Source organism: Alexandromys fortis, unplaced genomic scaffold, assembly GCF_014885135.2.
Source record: "Alexandromys fortis isolate MF-2015 unplaced genomic scaffold, M_Fortis_MF-2015_v1.1 scaffold_123, whole genome shotgun sequence".
Taxonomy (NCBI): domain Eukaryota; kingdom Metazoa; phylum Chordata; class Mammalia; order Rodentia; family Cricetidae; genus Alexandromys; species Alexandromys fortis.
The window spans coordinates 1438052-1457374 of record NW_026068003.1 but is presented as its reverse complement, the minus strand read 5'-3'; the positions used below and the strand labels follow the sequence as shown (position 1 = coordinate 1457374).

General features: G+C 43.7%; 1 protein-coding gene and 1 pseudogene across 4 annotated transcripts in view; one reads left to right on the top strand and one right to left on the bottom strand.

Annotated features, from left to right (window-relative positions):
- Positions 1 to 2512, top strand: part of Cfap20dc (CFAP20 domain containing) — a 224199-nt gene extending 221687 nt beyond the window's left edge. For 3 of the 4 annotated variants that reach the window (XM_050161183.1, XM_050161181.1, XM_050161185.1), the window contains one exon: positions 1508 to 1612. Coding sequence is in view for 1 of the 4 variants with exons in the window: in XM_050161182.1 (XP_050017139.1) it covers positions 1508 to 1620 (113 nt within the window). In the remaining 3 variants the exon portion in view is untranslated. Of the gene's footprint in view, positions 1 to 1507 lie in introns of all 4 variants that reach the window. The other variant, XM_050161182.1, reaches the window with a different exon arrangement.
- A 12976-nt stretch (positions 2513 to 15488) lies between these two features.
- Positions 15489 to 16684, bottom strand: LOC126513010 (splicing factor 45-like; annotated as a pseudogene).
- Between the last annotated feature and the right edge of the window lie 2639 nt (positions 16685 to 19323).

Sequence of the window (19323 nt, the reverse complement as noted above, 5' to 3'; positions counted from 1 at the left end):
GTCTGGGAAAATAGCTCAGTCAGTAAAGTGCCTGCCACACAAGCACAAAGACCTGAGTTCAGATCCCAACGCTCACATAAAAGACAAGAATGGGAGTTCACACCTCTGATCCCAGCACTGGGAGCGTGGAGATGAGTGGATCCATGAAGTTTATTGGTCAGTCAGTCTAGCCAAATCAGTGACATTCTGTGAAGGATATTTTCTCAAAAAATAAGACAGAAAACAGATGAGCATGACATCAGACATTCATCTTTAGCCTCCATTTAGTGCACACGCACTCACACTTGCACACACTCATGAACCGTGCATGGTTTTTACTGAACCTTTGTCATTTACAGATCTTTTTCTCATGCTCACTGCCAAAGCCTTTTGGAAGTCAATCTTGATGAATCCATGACCCACATGTCTTTGATTCTTAGTGGGCTAAGCAAATAAAGAGAAAAATGTCTTAACCAACTCTTCTTCTCTGAGCCTGACCTCATCCTTTGTACTCAGAAGTGAAGACACAAACTTTGTGAAGGAAACAGGACTCTCTTCCAAATACCAAAGTCCTTTACACTACTGGGCACACAAAGGAGCTCAGAAAGTGTTCTTGTAGAACACTTTGAGTTGCGTACTACTTCATGGAAGCTACTAATGATTTAGTAAATGTGTGTTCCCTCTACTCAAGCCATCATCTATATCCCGTCAAGCTTGTGCCTTCCTACCATAAAGAAAGCGACAGCCCACCTGACCTGTTTTCTGTGTATGGTTCTTAGCTTTGCAAATGGTGTCATTTAAATGCATAGCTGTCTGGTGGCCTTTTTGGTACAGAATGAATAAAGACTCTCTGTTTTGACTTGGACTCACAAGGCTCTGCAATTAGACACAGCTCTGGCACGTGTAGGAATTTAAAACTGTGGTTGGTACTTGAGATTTGGATATCACCTAGTATTTCCTGATCCTACTGCATGGGACCCTTTGGTCATTTGATTCCGCCATTTTACTCTTTTTTTTTTTCTTCAGACTCTTCTCCATACCATTTTGATTTTGCTTTGTGGTTTTATTTTCATTTTATTTTATGTGTGTTTTATCTGTGTGTATAACTGTGTACCATGTGTACAGTGCCCAAGGAGGCCATAAATGGGTGCTGGGAGCCCTGGGACTGGTGTTACTATTGAAAGTTCAAGCTGTCATACAGGTGCTGGTAATCGAACCTAGAGCCTCTGAAAAAGCAGTCAGCGTTCTTAACCACTGAGTCATCTCTCCAGCCCCCTGTTTGCTTTGTTTTTATACTTCACTGTGGAGCTGCTGGCCCTTTGAGCCCCTAGCATTTCTTCCCAACTATACACTGCTTGTGCGAATCCAAGTTTTTACCCTTTTCTTCCTTCCCAGCCTAGCCCTTGCCTACATAGAGAAAGTTTCTTGAAAGGTGGTGACCGCTGCCTTGACTGCCTTCTGGGGTGGCACTTTAGGAATTCTGCTGCAGGCCAAGAACTAATGTGTTTCCGGTTCCCCTGGTCCACAGGTGAAGAGGACCTGAGTGCAGAGGAAGACGAGGAGGTGCTGACTCTGTTGTATGACCCATGTCTCAACTGCTACTTTGACCCCCAGACTGGGAAATACTATGAGTTGGTGTAGCTACCGCCCCCAGGGCAGAAAGTAGCCATAGCGGATGGAACACAACCACAGCGTGACAGCCAGAGTGGGAATGTGACCTGGATGTCGTGTGGTTAGGTCCAAGGAGTCAAAGGATCGGAGAGAAGAAGTTCTCGGTAAATGACGTCCAATGTTGAGAACGCCTGCATTCTCTTTGTAGCTGCATGTGAGACTTTGAAACTTGCGAAGGAATTCATACAGACCCCAGATCTTAGGTTTTGAATTTGCTCTTAGTTGTTCATCCCCTTCCTCTGAGTCTCATTATGTTACATAAGCAAGTTAAAAATCACTTGTTCAAATTTTTCCAGTGTTAATCTGTAATAAATGATGGCTTGATACACTTACAGAGAGTGTATCCTTGTTTAAAAGGTGTCTGAAACCTTTTTATAGCCTGTTTGTATTAAAAAATAAAGTACAGTGGTCAAAAGACCACTTCCTTTTTTTCACACTGTTGCCTTTACCCAATTATTCTTAGACAACTCCCCATTCTCCTAGGAAACATGAGCTAGTCATATTTTGTGATCAGGGTGTGTGAGTGTCGCTATGTCTCCAGCCTAGCACCTCCCACGTCTGCGGAGATCACAGCACTGTGCATTGTTAGACTGCTCGGCACTGCGCTTGCTTTTGCTCCTCTTTGACCACTTATCTTTGAAATCTAATACCTGTGCTCTATGGATCGAGGTCTAACAAGGAGTTGCCATCTGAACCCCCTTTCATACCTCTCTGCTTCTGTGTCCTGTGCCTAGAGAACCCTGGGTGGTTTTCCTTCGTCTTTAAGGCTCTGTTTGCAGCCCGAAGCAAGAAGTGTGCATGTCCTGCATTCAGATAGATGGCCTTGAATTGGGTGCCAAGTATATTAAGACTGAGCTGCAGAAGTTCCTATTAACAGGCGTGTTTTGTTTTGTTTTTTTATAGAGGTTTTTAATAAGAAAAGGTACTGTTAGAAATGAAAAGTTATTGGTGTGTAGTTGTATTTAACAGCAGTGCTCTGATTTCATTTAATATTGCTTGAGAGAGGAAATAAGAACTTTTTTCCATAAGCAGGTTGGGCTCGTGTCCAAAGGATCATACATTATTTAAAGCCATGTTTGTGCTTGATAAGCTTTTAATCCTTTTTCTCAAATTAAACCTTTGTTATGAATGTCTCTCAAATATCTTCATGTTTACAAAATGAAAATGAATGAAACAAGCCTTCATGGAGCGTGCAAAAGATTTAGAGTTGTTTTGGTTGAGTCGTTTTATTTTTTGAGATAGGATCTCACCATGTAGCCCTCTGGCTGGCTTGGAACTTAGACCAGGATAGCCTCAAACTAGCCTCCAGAATGCTGGGATTGATGGCATGAACCACCATACTCACATAAATTGGATTTAAGAGCTTCAAGACTGAAATGGGAGTTAAAAAGCCTTGACCTACTTGAAATCATCTTGAGGCCAACCAGAGTGGACCATGTCATTCAAAAGCTTGTGTTAGGACTTGCAGGTACATCACGACCTGAGCTGCTTGTTAGGGAAGAGGGTAAGGATGCAAGAATAGAATGTCTCCTGTATCCCAAAATGGGGTGCTTCCAGATTTCCAGGCAGATTTAATATGGGACCCCAAGAATAGTGGAACAGTGTGCTGGGATTCTTTCACGTTAAGCATAGTTAGCATCTCCTTCTCTTTTACGCTGCAGGTCCTTCCCTCAGTTGTAAGATGGGAAACTCCATGGGCTCACAGCCCTTTTAAGTCAAGGATCAGCATTGCTCAGTGTGCCTGCCAAGGAATAGAACTTCATTCTAGATCAGTAAACACAGTGGGGGTGGAGAAGAAGTACATGCTCAAAGCAGGGAGGCACTAGAGATGCAGGATTGTCATTTGTTTTTATAGAAAGATTCCCATTTGGGGAGTGTGGTAGGAGAGAGAGAGTGTGTATGTCTGGGTGGGGGGGTTGTTTAGCACCTGAATTTTCTTGGGAAGAATTTAAAAAGTAGATCTGTTAACCCTAGATAGGAAAGGCACTGACAAACCAAAGACAGGATTCCAGCAAAGTCCAATTTAATGAACGAATGAAATAAGTGGGGTCCTTACAGGTACATGGGGGACCCAGAGACTGCTATACCACCAGGAAGTCCCCTGAGCAACTTACTGGCAGCTACACCACTGAAGAGTCCCACCCACAACAGGGTAACACAGAAAACATTGCACTACTATAGACCCTGTGGCCACTAGCAGGGAGCTATGCTGCTCAGAATACCTGTCTGCAGTCGGCTCTGCACGTCCAGTGTAACTGGGCAAGGGCAGGGCCTCAGGAAGGCTGAGAGCTAAGTCTTCCCTCTTCCTCTCCAAGGAGACCTTAACTGGCCTGCTTTCCTGAAGTTCTGATCACAGATTCTCTTGATATAGACAGGGATCTGGGTCCAATGGGCATCCACTGGGATTTCCATGTTCCTCTGGCCCAGAATAAGAAACTGGACGGAGATATATTGGTAGTAGCAGAAGAATAAATTATTTACTAAAGAGGGAAAGCAGTCCTCAGGGTAGAAGTGGGCCCGAGCTGGGGAAAGGCCAAAGGCTCAGTGTTCCCAGTGGTTGAGACCTTTATAGGTCATTGTATAAATGGCTGGTACTCTGTCTGCTATTCAGCTGCCGTGGTGGGTGGGGTTTTTCTCTCTGAGTCATGGCTTTTCTTTATATGCTAATCTGGTTCTCACTCTCCACCCAACTTTCCTGCCACACTTGACTCAAGACAGCCAATGCTCATGTCCAACACAGAAGAAGCAGCCACATAAAGGCTGGCAGAGGTTAGAATGGATGTTGCGGCTTGGTTTTTATAGTGGCTAGATATTTCCCAGGCTCCTGACCAGCCCACAAGTTCATTCTTCAGACTCACTTTTCATCCAAAACCAGGAATACTGAAACCTCCATATTCCCCAGCTGAGACGTCCCTTACCCACGCTGAAGAAACACTTCCCCCGTTTTCAATTATGCACACATATAACTGTAGGTAACACAGTTAACTTCTAACAAAGGATAAATCTCAGTGAAGGTCCATTCATCATGGATATTGCACCTTTACATCTTAATGAATACTTCGCTTCTGGTTTATGTGGTTTTAATATAATTTAGAATCACATTAAGTCAAAATAATTTGACTTATAAGAATTAAATTGCCAATAAACATGGGCCAGAGATAACACTAATTTTTACTGCTGGCATATTCTTCTGTAGTTAATCACCTGTAATTCCATGAAGCGGTGCAGAAGTGAAGTGTAGGAAATGGTATTGATTGGTTTTTATCAGCTCAACCCATCATTGTCATTGTTTCTGCTGAACTTGGCAAGATCCACTCATATAAGCTTGCCTCCAATAGTAATAAGTATTGTCAATACTTTAACCCGTAGATCAGAAATGAGCTCTAATTTGCCATAGTGGATACTTCCAAAAGCACTGGGGAACTGATCTTCTTGGGACTTCAATTTTTGAGAATCATCTGGGAGAATTTAGCCCAAGAAGTCCAGAAGGGGAAATTACTTTTGTTAATTTCTGATAATATGCCATTATGAAATATAATTTCTATTAAGAGAGTTTCCATGATCTATCAGTAAGTCAAGGGATGGAATTAAAACTGCCCTCAGCTTTGCATCTTCCTGAAGAAAGATTATCTTAATTAAAGAATATCAAGCAAATCTCACCATTTGCTTTTTGTACTGTATCTGTCAGCTTCGCCTCAGCATGATGACATACATGATCGTGGCTGCGCAGTGGACAAGGGAGGGTTTGTTTGACACGCATTTTTGAAAGTTAAAGGTCCTTTCACACAGTTCCCACTCTGCAGCATGAGATGCCCTCTCAGCTTCAAAGCCTCACAGTGAAGAATACAATGTCAAGAGCCAACAATTACACCTCACAACAGGAGCAGACAGTGGGTGTTGGCCAACCTCGCCCTCTTGTGGACAGGCCTCAAGAGGCCTAAGGAGCTTCCACAAGGCTGCAGGTCTTCAAGATGGTTTAGCACTTCCCAGTAGAACCACCCCAGAGATACCAAGCCTCTCTACACAGTAAGCCACTTGGGGACACCCAGCCCACACCTAAGCCATAGGATGTATGCTCTACAAAAATGAATCATACATCTAAAACCATGCTAAAATTTTTCTTACAAACTTTTCAGCCAACCCCACTAAAGAAAACTTCCTTTTGTCATTGGATCTTCCTTCTTACTTTTAGTAAGTATACTATCCTTCTCCCAATACTTGCCTTTTTTTTTTACTTTTGACATAGAAATAATTCTAGAAAATCATGAAAAATAAAATGTGTCTAGGTGTTTAGATATGGACAGTGTTAAAAAGCAGCATCTCTTTAGCTTACTTCAGCATATTCTAATGTGAAGTCAGCAGCGTTCAAGAACATCTACCACAGAAAATTCATTAAAAAATCAATTGTTTTTCAGCTAAGAAAATTATGTATGCGTCAGGTAAAGAGTGGGGTATAGCTCAGTGGCAAAATGCTCACCTAGCCCATACAATGCCCTGGGTTTGGTCCTTGCCCCAGGAAAAGAGAAAAGCAATGGAAAGGAAATGGAAGGGGAAAGGGAAAGCCAGGAAAGAGGAGGGCTGAGTTCAGATATTCTGTTTGGCAAATGCATTATCGTTGGTGATGACTACCGCCTGAATATATAAGGGACATTAGGGTTTAGATTGATAATTTTGGAGAGTTTTTATTTACTTTTGTTTTCAGTCTAACATAGTGGATATCATCCTTGACTATATACATTGAATTTCAGGGAACTCAGAAAATTGCTGCAACCTGACTCCCACTCCTGGATATTCCTACCTCCTTACTCCAATCTGGGGTTGTGACGTGGCATCAGAACATTTGCAAGGTCCCCAAATGATCCTTACATGGACCCAAAGTTTAAACCTTCTGGCCGAGCCACCTCTCTTTGCCTGTCTTTCCTTCTCTTCTTAACTTCTTGTGGTACTAGAATGAACAGTTTGGAGAGTCCCGAAGGCACATAATGCCGGTGACTTTCAACGGTTTCAATCAGCAAGCTGACCATTGGTGACTCTCATCTGTAGACAATCCAATAACCTCCTGACAGCTGAGGTCAACTCCACTGTGGTTGATACTGCTAGAAACATGCTTGTTTTGCCTTCTTCAACTCATCGTGTGTACATTTCAATCAAAAGCATTCATTCCCGTTCCTGGCTGTCAGATGAAAGTCTATGTTCCCAGACATGTCTGGGTCTTAGTTTCCAAATTAATAAAGGAAGGGATGCATTGAGTGAGTGTTTGAAAGGGAGCCACTGTCTTGGTTATTGAGATAACACAAAGGTCACCCCTCATCATGGGTGGACGAATTGGAAGACTGACTCCACATGAATGACTGAAAGTATGAGTAAAACCAGACTCCTTACATGCTGTCCTTCTTCCTGTATGTACAGAACTGTGGAGGGGTTTCGTGTATAGATTGGGCACATAGTAAGAGATTAACAATAACAAATCGAATAGAACTATTTGAGAATAGATTGCAATAGAAGTTAGGTGAATAGTCTTTTTCAAAATATCTGAACTCATTACATTATAGTGACATGTCAATGCTTTACCATGGTTATCTGAACCTGAAGAAAATAAAATCGCCCTCAGAAACAGGGTGTGTGCGAGACGATTTTGTATAACCAAGATCCATCAGGTCAGCAAACCGTTCATGACTTAGTTCTATTGTTAAATCTTCCGGGAAACCTTGGGGTTTTTCTATCTATTTTAGCTCTTAGGGAATTAAAGCTATTTTTCTTCTATGTAAAATCACACTTATTCTGAACTAATGAAAAGCGTAGACCTTGGTTTTTACCTTCCCTGGACCTATAGCATTCTTCTGAATGTAAGAAGGTTGGAAAAGACACTGCGAGCTGAAAACCTCCATCCATCACCTCTTCGGGCTAATGACCCTCCCCTAATGTCTCACTTGTACAGAGTCTTAAGTGGAAAGTATTTGGGGCTGGGAAAGAGCTAAAATGGTTAATGCACAGCGTGATCATGGGACGGGGAAGAAAGGTCAAGAGCAGGCAAGAAATCAGCCGGGCAAAGACCAAGTCACGGGACCTTGGAGGACCACAGACCCCTGCTCAAGACTTCTGCAAGTGAGCGGGTGACTCCGATTTGTGGGGCAAGAACACAAGCTAGTTTATTTACAAAACCTTAGGTGGCAGTTTGATCCCAGCAAGCAGGAAGCTTGGAGACAAGCACGATGCTGACTGCTGAGCTGTGCACTTCATGTTTGTATATGAAGGGTCCTGGGAATGTTTCCTGCGATGCTCATCATATGTTCCTCAGGTGCCGGACCAAGGACTTGCAGGTTTGGACTCTGATGCTCCACAGTGGTGACTGTGTTACTCCTGAAAGCATGCATGGACAAACACATATATTTCTGCATGCAAGTTAGAGTTGCATATTCTGCTCGGAAGACTGAGCTCTAAACTGTTTAATCTGAAAACGGGGGCATCAACTTCATACCCACACTCAGAAAAGAAATCAGCATTTCCTGAGAAGGGGGAAATAGAGTCAGCCCTCATCAGCGGTGCAATTCCTGGTACTGTGTAGGAACATGGACACTTCAGAAACTGTATGAAACTGGATTTATTCAGTATTTGTAATAATTCAGGTCTGACCCATATGGTTGAAAGAACTGATTCCAATATGAATCTTCTTCAGAGTCTTACTCCTAAATCAAGAAGAAAAAAAAAAACTACCCAAGATTAAATTCACAGCTGCCTCACAAAACAAGGATTGTAGTCATGTTAATCTGACCAACCAACTCATGTCAATTTTTGTTTGTTTATTTAATTTTGGAGGGTTTTGGTTTGGTTTGGTTTGGTTGTTATTTTGTTTCTTTTTCTAATTTTCCTTCTTGATACTGTGTGGGGTTTTCTCAGCCATTTAATTTTTACTATTAATATAAATACTATTAATACAAATCAATACACATGTCCCTATTCTAGGGAATATGAAGATTACTTTAAATAAGTAATATCTGTGTTTCAAGCTGTGAGCAGTTCCAGACAGGATCCCTTCCCCTTAGGCTACAATGACACTTTTCTAATGATTGAATCAGATTATGCTAAATTTAAGAAATAATCCTTTCAGCTTTGCCTCTCCTATTCAGGTCAACCACCCCTTACAAAATTTTGTTTTGTTAAAAACATGTGCAAACGTCTCCCCAAGTTCTCATTCAGAATTTAACCACAGCTTAGAAAAGGCTTCACCGAGCACATACTAGCTGTCTTCACAAACACAGTTTCTCATCATCCCTGAGGTTCGCAACACAGGCTCCTAGGAGGACTGGAGATTCACATCCAGGGGGTCACTGTTTCTGGCACTCCTTTCCTGCCAGGCTGGGTGTTATGAACCGACTACCATGAAAAGCAGCTTTTCCACTGACTCCACATTATCACCTCTAACACATGCTGCACTGACCACACCAACCTCGAAAATAGTGTCTACGATAGGTCTCGCACTGTGACTTCAAGAACTTGTGGCTTCACCCACCTCAATGATAAAGGGCATTTGAAGCATCTCTCAATTGATCCTGGACCGTCTATGTTAGTATTGCTCCACCACATAATTGCAGGCCACAGGCAATGTCTGCATCATCATAACTGCTGCTTGAGGTCTGCATCATCTTAACCCCTACTCAATGTTTATGCGCCAAGTTCACTGGTCCTTCAACTGCATTCCCCCGGTGTTTCTGCAGCATTTGTGCTGAGCCAGCTTCACAAATACTACCAGTTAATGAGTTAAAGGGAAGCTGTGCCCCCCCCCCGCTTTCCCTCATAATTCATTAGGGTAGACATGGAGTTCTAACACTTAACCATGCCCCAGGAATCAGTGGTTGTCCTTGAGTTTGTTTATTGTCAACACAGCCACTTACGGAGTTCTCACTCTGCTCCCAAGCTCTGCACTGAGCCATGCTTTCTTAGTTTCTTTTCCTAGTATCATGATATACTATATTTAATAATATATAACATATATAATATCTAATATATGTCCTGATTAAAGCAACTCAGGGATAAAGGGTTTGTTTTGTCTCACCATTCAAGATTGCTATCCGTTATGCGGGGGACCATGGCGGTAGGAATCTGGAGCAACTCATCATAACACATGGACAGTCAGAAACAGGCAACCATTCAGGTCATCTTCTCCTTTTTGTTCAGTTCAGGATCCCATGTTGGAAATAGTACCACCTATGTGGGTGGGTCTTTACCTCAATGACCCTAATCAAGATAACCCCCTACAGGCATGTCCAGAAGTCTTTCTTCCAGGTAATTCTAGATTTCGTCAGGTTGACAGTTGTAATTAACTATCACACGTGTCTAATCCTCATAACAGCTCAGAAATAAATATCAATCCACTACGTAAACTAGGAAACTGAAGTCCCAACAGACTCATAATATTTCTGGGAGGCAATGTAGGTAGCCATATGGGTGTAGGTGACATGAAACCTCATGACTTAGCCACCAGGGGCACTACTGGCCGCAACTGTTTTCTTTTTAAGGCTAACATCTGCATTACATATTAATAAACCAAGTGTTCATCATGGCATCTAGCTCTCTGCTTAGGCATTAGCTGTTTATCTACTGCAGCTTAAGAAGTCTCTACATTTTTTCAGAAGAATGTCTATAAGGAATTTTACCTTCATAAATACCTAACCACATTTCGAGGTTGTGTGTCGGGAACATTCTTCCCAACTATCTGTGAATTTAATAAAAGGAAAATGTTTCATGTGGCATGTAGGTATCATTTTAAAAAGTGATTTCCTCTCAGTATGGTATCCATCTTGCCTTTCTATTCCCCTGGTGTTTCTATAGTAACCTGGCATCCTCAACTGCCACCTTTTATTGGCACCAAAGGATCATTTATCATCACCCCCGACTCGTTCTGAAATGCAGCCTCCAAACATAACACAACAGATCGTGTGGAAGTTTAGCGGGACCCAGAGCATTTCTTACCTTCAGTGGTAGTGTTGTGGGGCTCAGCTTTTAGCTTAACAGCTAATAAAAAGAAGCTTCTGGAATGTGGGATCTAGGGGTTTAAGCTGCACCTCCTATACCTGCTACAACATCTACTGCTCACATAGCCACAACCAGCAAAAGAAATTCTTTCCTGTGGTCAGTCTCACCGCCACCTCTCTTACCCCCGCCAGAGCATCCATCATACGGAACCCAATATGACCAGGTTTTTCCCTCATATCAGATAATCAAATTCTGTAACCTGGAACTGTCATGGCACAATGGCAAGAGCCGTCCAAGCTGGGTGGCTCTTGAATGCTCATAGGTGTCGCATCCACCCTCGACCAGCAAGGAAAACGCAACACCCAGAGCTCTTCTTGCAGCAGTTTTCAGGACTTTATTTACAGCAATCTATCTCCTTCTCCTCTTTCTCTCTCTCTCCTCTCTCCCTCTCCCTCCTTCCCTTCCTTTCTCCTCTCTCCTGAGGCAAACCCTCTCCCAGCCCTTAAGTAGGCATGGGCTGCCAATCCCGGATTGCCAGGTGGGCACTGCCCATAAGTTCACACAAATGCAGGCAGCTGATGATCATTGCGTGATCAGCCATAAGTCAGACTTTAGCCATAGGAGTTGATTATACATCTCCATCAGGTGTGGCTCTATGCTGCTAGCTACACATAGGGACACATGAATGGCTGCCATTCACCTCCTGCTGTAAACCTTACTGTGAAACCACACCACTTGTTTATGTACCACAAATAGCTTTTGGTGGGGTGGGGGAGTGCTCACGTGTATGTGCGGGTGCATACACATGTGGAGATCAGGGGACAACTTCAGGAGCTCTTCCTTGGTGCTATCCACTTTGGATTTTGTGATTTGATCTCTCACTGAACCCTGGGGCTCAAATCCTCCTGTCTCTGTCTCTAGATTACAAGCAATGCCACAATACATGGCTTTCTTTGCTTGGGTTCTGGGGTTCAGCACTGGTCCTCATGTTTTCAAGGCGGGCACTTTACTGTCATATCCTAGTCCACTTTCCTGTTCATCTGGACAGTGCAATAAGGCAAGAAAAAGAAAAGACATTTGTTATAAAGAAGACCCAGGGCTGCCATCAGCCCCCATTGACATTGGGGCCTCAAGAAACAATGATAAGAAGAGAATCTCTGTAACCCAAGATGGCAGGTAGCATTGGGTCCTAGGAAGATGGCTCAGAAAGTGCTTTGTACACAAGTATGAGACTCTGGTTGTGATCCCTAGAACCCACATAAAAGCCAGGCATGGTGGCTCATGCTTATAATCTCAACATCCAGGAGGCTGAGACAAGAGGATCCCTTGGGCTCTGTGGCCTGGTAGGCTACCCTAATTGGTGAATTCCTGACCAGGTAGAGATCCTGTATGAAAAACAAACAAACAAATAAATAAATAACAAGGTAGGTGGCACCTAAGGGACAATACTCTCAGGATGATCACTGGTCTCCACATATACATGTACAAACTGTATTCACATACACTTGCACACAGAGAGAGTCAGAAAGAAAGAGGGGAGGTTGCCTTGAACTTAGACTTGTTTGTGGTGCTGTATTTCTGCAGCATAACCTGCTTCACTTCCATACATGTTCGGAGGTAAAATTCTCATCTCTGGAGAAATTCCCAATTATTTGTCCTGAACGGCTATGTCTCTCATGCTGTCATATACTGTCCTCAGTGATTCCTGATTCTTGAATGATGTTGAAATCAGCTCCAATCCCTAACCCCTAGTCTGAAAAATCAAGACTGGGTCTTCTCTCCTCCGAAGAGGCTATGCACTGCTTCCATCCTTCCCAATGCCGTCTCTTTCCAATCAAAGCTATTTTTCTGATCTGGACAATGGTTGTGCTACTCCAGTTGGCTCACCCTGGTCATGGGTCTGCCCTGTGCTAGGAAAGGAAGTAGGAGATGACCAGATGCCAATGGTGATGGGGGAAACCAGGTAAAACCCTATAATAGCCACGACTCATAACACAGAAACGATCTAAACCACTCAACTTCGCATCACCCCTTGCCATCTCTGTGTCCCAAAGGCACTAAGAGCTGGAGGATGGAGAGGCACACTGTAGAAAGACTCTTCTAGACACAGCCTGGGCCTTGCTTACCCGCAGACGACGTGCACAAGAATGGGCCTGTCAACATCTCATCGTTCGTGGAGGTACCCTAAGGCCCCAGCCCTCTCTGAGGGGCTCCTAGAAGTCGATGGTTTCTGTAGAGGATCACTTTCTTCAAGGGTGTAGCCACTGATAAGTTGCCCGTGCTTCAGTATAAATAACCCCAGGCTTACACAAGCAACCCTTGCTTGCAATCCCAATACCAAAGGATTACAATACTATTAAACTAGTGGATTGCACAAAAAAAAAGAAGACATGAAAGTAAGAGGAGAGTCTGTCTTTTGGGGAAGAAAAGGGGGGCTTTGGGGAGAGGGTAATAAGACAGTGAAATGAGTGTTGAAAATGACTAGAATCTATTATATACGTAAATGTGCCTGAAACTATCAAATTTAAAAATAAAATAGATACAAGGTAAAGAAGGCAGGGGGTTAATGACAAAAACCACTAAGACTCTTTCACTGTCCTGTTCTCATGAGTAAATGACATTGTAGAAATAATGTATCTATGATATAAAATAGATAAACATTATATTTTAATGTTATATTGAGAATTCTTGAAAGGAATTGTTTGGGCTTTCTAAGAATGCTGGCAGCTACCAAACTAGTATTGCCAAAATTGCCTTCCTGACTAATGAAGTCCAAACACTGAGAGGATCAGAGACCGCTGCTGCAAAATAACAAAAGACCCGGCTGTTGGCATTCCCCTCCAGAGATTGCCAGTCCCAAAGGAGCATCCCAGACTATGCTCAGGGGCTCTGCCGATGTGGCCAGTGGCTTCCCTGCAGGGCAGACTGCCATGTCCCACCACTGCTGCTCCCAAGCTCTCAGACACCCAAGTATCCCATCTTCCTCTAGTGACAGGAACTGCCCACCTTGAGTAGATCCCCAACCAGTGAGAAGAGCCTGCCTCAGCCAAAGAAACCTAGTGAGAATCCCTTAGTCTTCTCTGCAGCCTAAAGCTCTTTCTGTTCAAGGGAATAAGCTCAAGCCTCCTGGCCTGAAGTGTTTAGTTCTATGCTGGTTTTGAGACCAGCCAGTTAAGTTCTGCCCCATATCCATCTTAACAATAAAATACATGTGCCTCTGAAGCAAGCCAATTGTGTTAAAAGTCACTTGCATACACTGAATTGTTGTCCTTACTAAGACACACACACAAAGTGAACAAAAGGTCCAGAAAAACTCTACATACCAGGCATTTACTCAGTCTGTTTAATCCTGGTGCTAACTGACAAGAGAAAGTACCACCTGTACTTCACCTAGCAAACACAAAAACTGAGGCCCACAGAATGCATCTGATGGAGGTTACCAAGATACTGAGGCTTGCCTGTCACCATGGCCTGCTCCCTGCCATCACTCCCGCTCAGGCACAGGATTGTATGATAAAGGGCTCATTATGAATGCCTCCTGATTGGCAATAAAGTGAAGAATATGCTCTGTCCTCTAGGCATGGCAGCACACTCCTCTAATCCTAGCACTCTGGAGGCTGAAGCAGGAGGATGGCCTGGTTGGGCTGCATGTTGAGACTCTGGGCTCAAAGAAACATGCACTGTGTAATATCAGATGACTGTGCTTTGTTTGTGTGAAGGCAGGGGAAGTGTACTCTCCAAGACTGCAAATGTCATTAGCAAGTGTTACATATGTATTAGCTCGTCTGCTGCTCTAGAATTACCGGAGGGAGGGCGGGTCTTACTGTAAGTGATCTCTCCACAGTCACTGTTTTACCACCTGATGTGCAAAATAACAGCACACGGTAAGCGTTTATTATGGTGCTGAGCGATTTCAATTGAATTCATGGCGTTCTTTAAAGCCCACAGAAGTGAACATTTTGTTCGCTTCAGGCTACATTTCTATCTCTTGGCTGGGAAGACTATTCACTGGTACTTGGGAAAATCAAGATTGGAGAATCGCAGCAGAGTTTTGGGGATTTCAACACACTAAGGTGGTGGAAACATGACTGCATGGCCGCAGACATGGCAGCTGCGTGTCACAGATGGACACGCGAAGAGACAGCAAAGTGAACTTGAATTGGACCACCCAGGTATTTCCAGGGCAGTCAGCGCTGCTGGGAGGCAGATATTATATTTTGCTAACACTGAATTCAATTGTCCTGCAAGCTGTGACTGTTTCTCTCTCCTGGCAAACTACCAGCAGTGTGTATCAGTTGGGGGACTGTTTCAAAAACAACTGACTTCCCAAATAACAAAGACTCCAGCAGAAAACCACAGCTAGAGTGTGACGTTTGCACCTAGAAAGAGGAGAAAAGGGCTATCAGCAACTCTGTTCCCTCTCCTGCCTTGATCTCACCTCACAGGTCTTCACCCCATAACGAAATTGCCTATCACGTCTTCTTTTTTCTTTCTTTTTTGAAGTATTTTTATACTATATTAAAAAAAAACCCACAAGATTAAAAAAAGGATCCATTAACATATATCTTAGAGCGGGGCGGTGGTGGCGCACGCCTTTAATCCCAGCACTCGGGAGGCAGAGGCAGGCGGATCTCTGTGAGTTTGAGGCCAGCCTGGTCTACAAGAGCTAGTTCCAGGACAGGAACCAAAAAGCTACGGAGAAACCCTGTCTCGAAAAATCCAATAAAGAAAAAAGAAAAAAAAAAACATACATCTTAGAATTCCATCCAAGAGTCTCAGTGTCCAACAGCCATGGAGGCTGATGCCTGTGTCATTGTTCAATCTGCAGCTTGTGTAAAGATCATGGAGGTGACTTTAGGTTACAATCAAACTTGTTCTGCCAGATCCAAGACCCTGAATTTATCCAAATTGTAGGAAGATGCTTTAACCACTCATCCACCAAAATACCTCCCGTTCAGATCCACAACAGCTTTAATTGCTGATTCAGCTCTCTCAAATTCTAAAATACCTGTACTGCTTCATCATCAGGGACACCAGGAATCTCAAATATCACACATTTCTCAACTTTGCCGTATTTTTCACATTCTTCCTTGGTTTCAACTTCCAGGTCTTCATCGACCTCTCCTGCACCAACCATGTTCCTCAGCAGGACACTTAAGTATTTCAGTTAATGGATTTGAATCCGCCTTCTTGGATGCATCTTGAGACTCACCCTTCTTTGTTGCATCACCCACAGTGATCTTGCTGCCCGCTTGCTGGTCTTCTACACCAACAATGCAGTACTCAGCCCTTGCTCTTGGTTCCCCAGCCCCTGGCCTTCCCGGAAGCCGTACTTCTGTGTGATCTTATGAGCCACTGTGCCACCCATGTTGGCAAGGAAGGAGTTGCTGGGAACCAGTTGGAGATCTTGGTCCATCCAGCTCCCCATACACTGGGGGAGGAATCGCAGCTTTGGAAGACTGTGATCGAGGTCTTGAGTCCTCTTCATAAGGAAAATCTCGGGGTAACTCCTTGTCTTTCTCTACAAGAGAAGAAGGTGGGGCTATGGCAGCTCCTCCCATACTTCTTTTCCTCCGCTCTCTCTCATAATCTTCATCTTCATCAGAATCTGGGTCTGGTCGTCTTGAAAACCCGCTGGCTTCACGCCTGCCTTTACGCCTCTTTTCTATTTCTTCTGTTTCCTTCTGTCGTCCCAGCTCCCGGGGCCTTTAGCGCTCTTGGTTCTTCACTACCTTCTCATAATCATTAGAAAACATAGGATCATACTCATCAGCTAAAGGGATCAGAACTTCCCCTGCAGAAAACCCACTGGGAACAGGGTCCTTCAGCCTGGCTGCTACATGAGGTGCCATGTCTACAATCTGCCAGTCATCTGAGGAGCCTCCTCGCTTTAGGTCAATGACTAGGGCAAGGACTGTACTTTGTTTTGTCCCTTGGCTCTTCGCTTGAGTGAGGGCTGCCTTCTTCACCTGAAGCTGGGATTGCAGAAGCTTGAAGTTTTTGGACCAGTCTTCAGTTTTGAGTCCCTGGTCTCCACTCCCAGGTCATCATATATGGACATCTTTTTTGGTTTAATGCCAGCCTTCCAAGACAATTCTGCCCATGGGCCACAGCGGCGCTGACCCTCTGCTTATTACAGAGGGTGATCCACCACACAGAGCGAGAGAGCGGAGGCTGCCGGGCTCATGTCTTCTTTAAGATATGTTCTGGATACCCATGCTACATCACAAAACAATACTAGTCTGGGAGGTATCAAACCATAATCACAGCACTATGCTCATAGAGTCTTTCAATCAACTCAGCTCCATGATATCGGAGGCTTTAACTGGGAAGAGTCCCAAGAGTAGGGTATGACTAATTGTGTGGCAATTAGAGTGATCTGGAAGCGTCTTCTCATGCATCTAATGTCCAGTGGAGGAAACATGAAAGCTAGCCCTCAGCTGGGACTACTGACTGGGAGACCTACTTGAGCCTCTCCCCTCAGCTACTGCCAACATGACAGCTGGGTCCCAAGATGGCGTATCCAGAAAGTTCAATAGAACCAGATGAACACTCTGGGAACAATATCAGAAGTCACATGGTGTCTCTGCACAGAATTCTGTTGGTTACTGTAATGGTTAATATTGTCAGTTTGACAGGATCTGAATATGTCCATGAGAAAGTTCCTAGATTAGTTTGAGATGGGAAGGCCCATGTTAAATATGAATGAAACCATATCATGGACTGAGATCCTAGATTTAATAAAAAGGAAGAAGAACCTGAGCCAAGCAGTATTCTGTCCCTCTACATTAACCAGCTGCTAACCTCAACCAGCAGGTCAGTCTTCAATGACAGTCCTAAGGAGAAAGGACCAGGAAATCCAAAATAAAGAAGATAGGAAAGGTGGGCTCGGGAGGTCTTGGACACGCTGATGGCTTACACCAAGCAAGTTTATTAAGAAGTACAACATCTTATGCATAGTTCTCAAATGGAAAAAAAGTGGGAGAGAGTCAGTAAAAAGCCAGCAAACAATGGGATGCAGTCAGCAGGAAGCTAATGTTGTACGAGGGGAACACAAGTTCCTTGTCTCTCAGGTACATCACAGACTGAGCACACAATGACCTTGGCAGTCTCTTCAGATGGGACAAGCCAAGTTCCACAGAACCAAAACCAAGGCCCTGCCCCTGCCTCAGATTGGATCTTGCCATGTCCGCCCCTGGGCAAGGACACAGAACTAGGTTCCCTTGGTCTTTTCAACAGGGCCTCTGAGACAGCTTTGGATATGCTGGCTCTTACCAAGCTGCTTCAACTTCCTGCTGCCATGACTTCTCCACCTGGATTGTAGTACAGTACAGGACTGCACTCTCTATCTGGACTGTAGACGTGAACTATGCGATAAAATAAACTCTCGCTTAGCCTGGGGACTTATCATACACACATGAACAAGGTGAGATATGCTTGAAGAAGATAAAGCATAGAACAAGGAGAGGCTTTCATAGGCAGTGGGCCCTCCACTTGGCAAGGTGTGGTCAGGAAATTCCTTCAAAAAGTTAATGGACCATATTTGAATTCTGAGAACTTGGCTGTAGGAAAAGCGGCCTCAATAGAGAACATAGCTGATACAAAGACCTAGGGATAAAATGTGCTTGGCACGTTCAATAGCAGGAGGAAGACAAGTATAGTTCCAGTGGGGACAGAGCTGGTTTTGTCTCTACTGGGACAGTGACTCTAGCCAGTTCTTCCTGTTTCCAGAGCCCACAGTCTTAATCTCTGTGCTAAATTTACCTTGCCATACTCAGTAGGCACAATACAAGGAAGCCGGAACTGGTTCTATTGGGGGAGAAAGAAGCCCAGCAGACTCCTCTTTTCTTGGGAGACAGAACTACCAAAGCATGTCATGAAATCGTGTGGAGAGCTGTGTGGTTCTTCAAGTGCTGCACCAACCAGGGGATGCTCCCTTTTCACAGGAAGAGCCAAATGATACCTGATAGGTGTGGCCGAAGAGTAACATGATCTGCTCTTTGCTTCTGGTAGGCACCCGTATCTGTTGCATTCATTCACTTGAATAATATCATAAAGCCTCTTCCATGACCCAGGTGCATATTGAACCTGATACATAATACACATTCTATCCCACATACAGGGAACTGAAACAGCATCCTTATTCTAGACTAGAGTTCTTACTCAGAAGATAGTAGAAGTATGGATGCCTAACTGAGGATGAAGGTCATGGGACAGAATAAACTTGCATCAAGAAAGGAGTTAAAAAAAAATCAACTCTTTGAAAGATTCAAGTTTTTAATACCATGTTTTTACTGAAAATGCTAAACCATATTTGAACCACATGTTCTAGGAGACTTGTACCACATACATGAGTCTTCCATAATAAGTAGATGGAAAAAACAAGCCCCCTATATGGTCATGGCATGACTCCCATCCACCAAGTCTGATCTACTATAACCATCATTGACTTCCCGGTCATCTGTAAGCAGAAATGAGCACCAAAAGCCTGATATTAAAAATCAGCCAGATATCAAAACCATTGGCTTACTTCAATCATGGACTAGGAAGCATTTTGTTCTTAACTAAAGTAGATGTAGATTCTCCTTCTTACATGTAAGGCTTCTGGGGTGCTTCATAACATATTACAATGATGTCTTATCCCTATTGTGGTTTTCCACAGTATTGCTTTTAACCAAGATGTTCACTCCCAACCAAAGG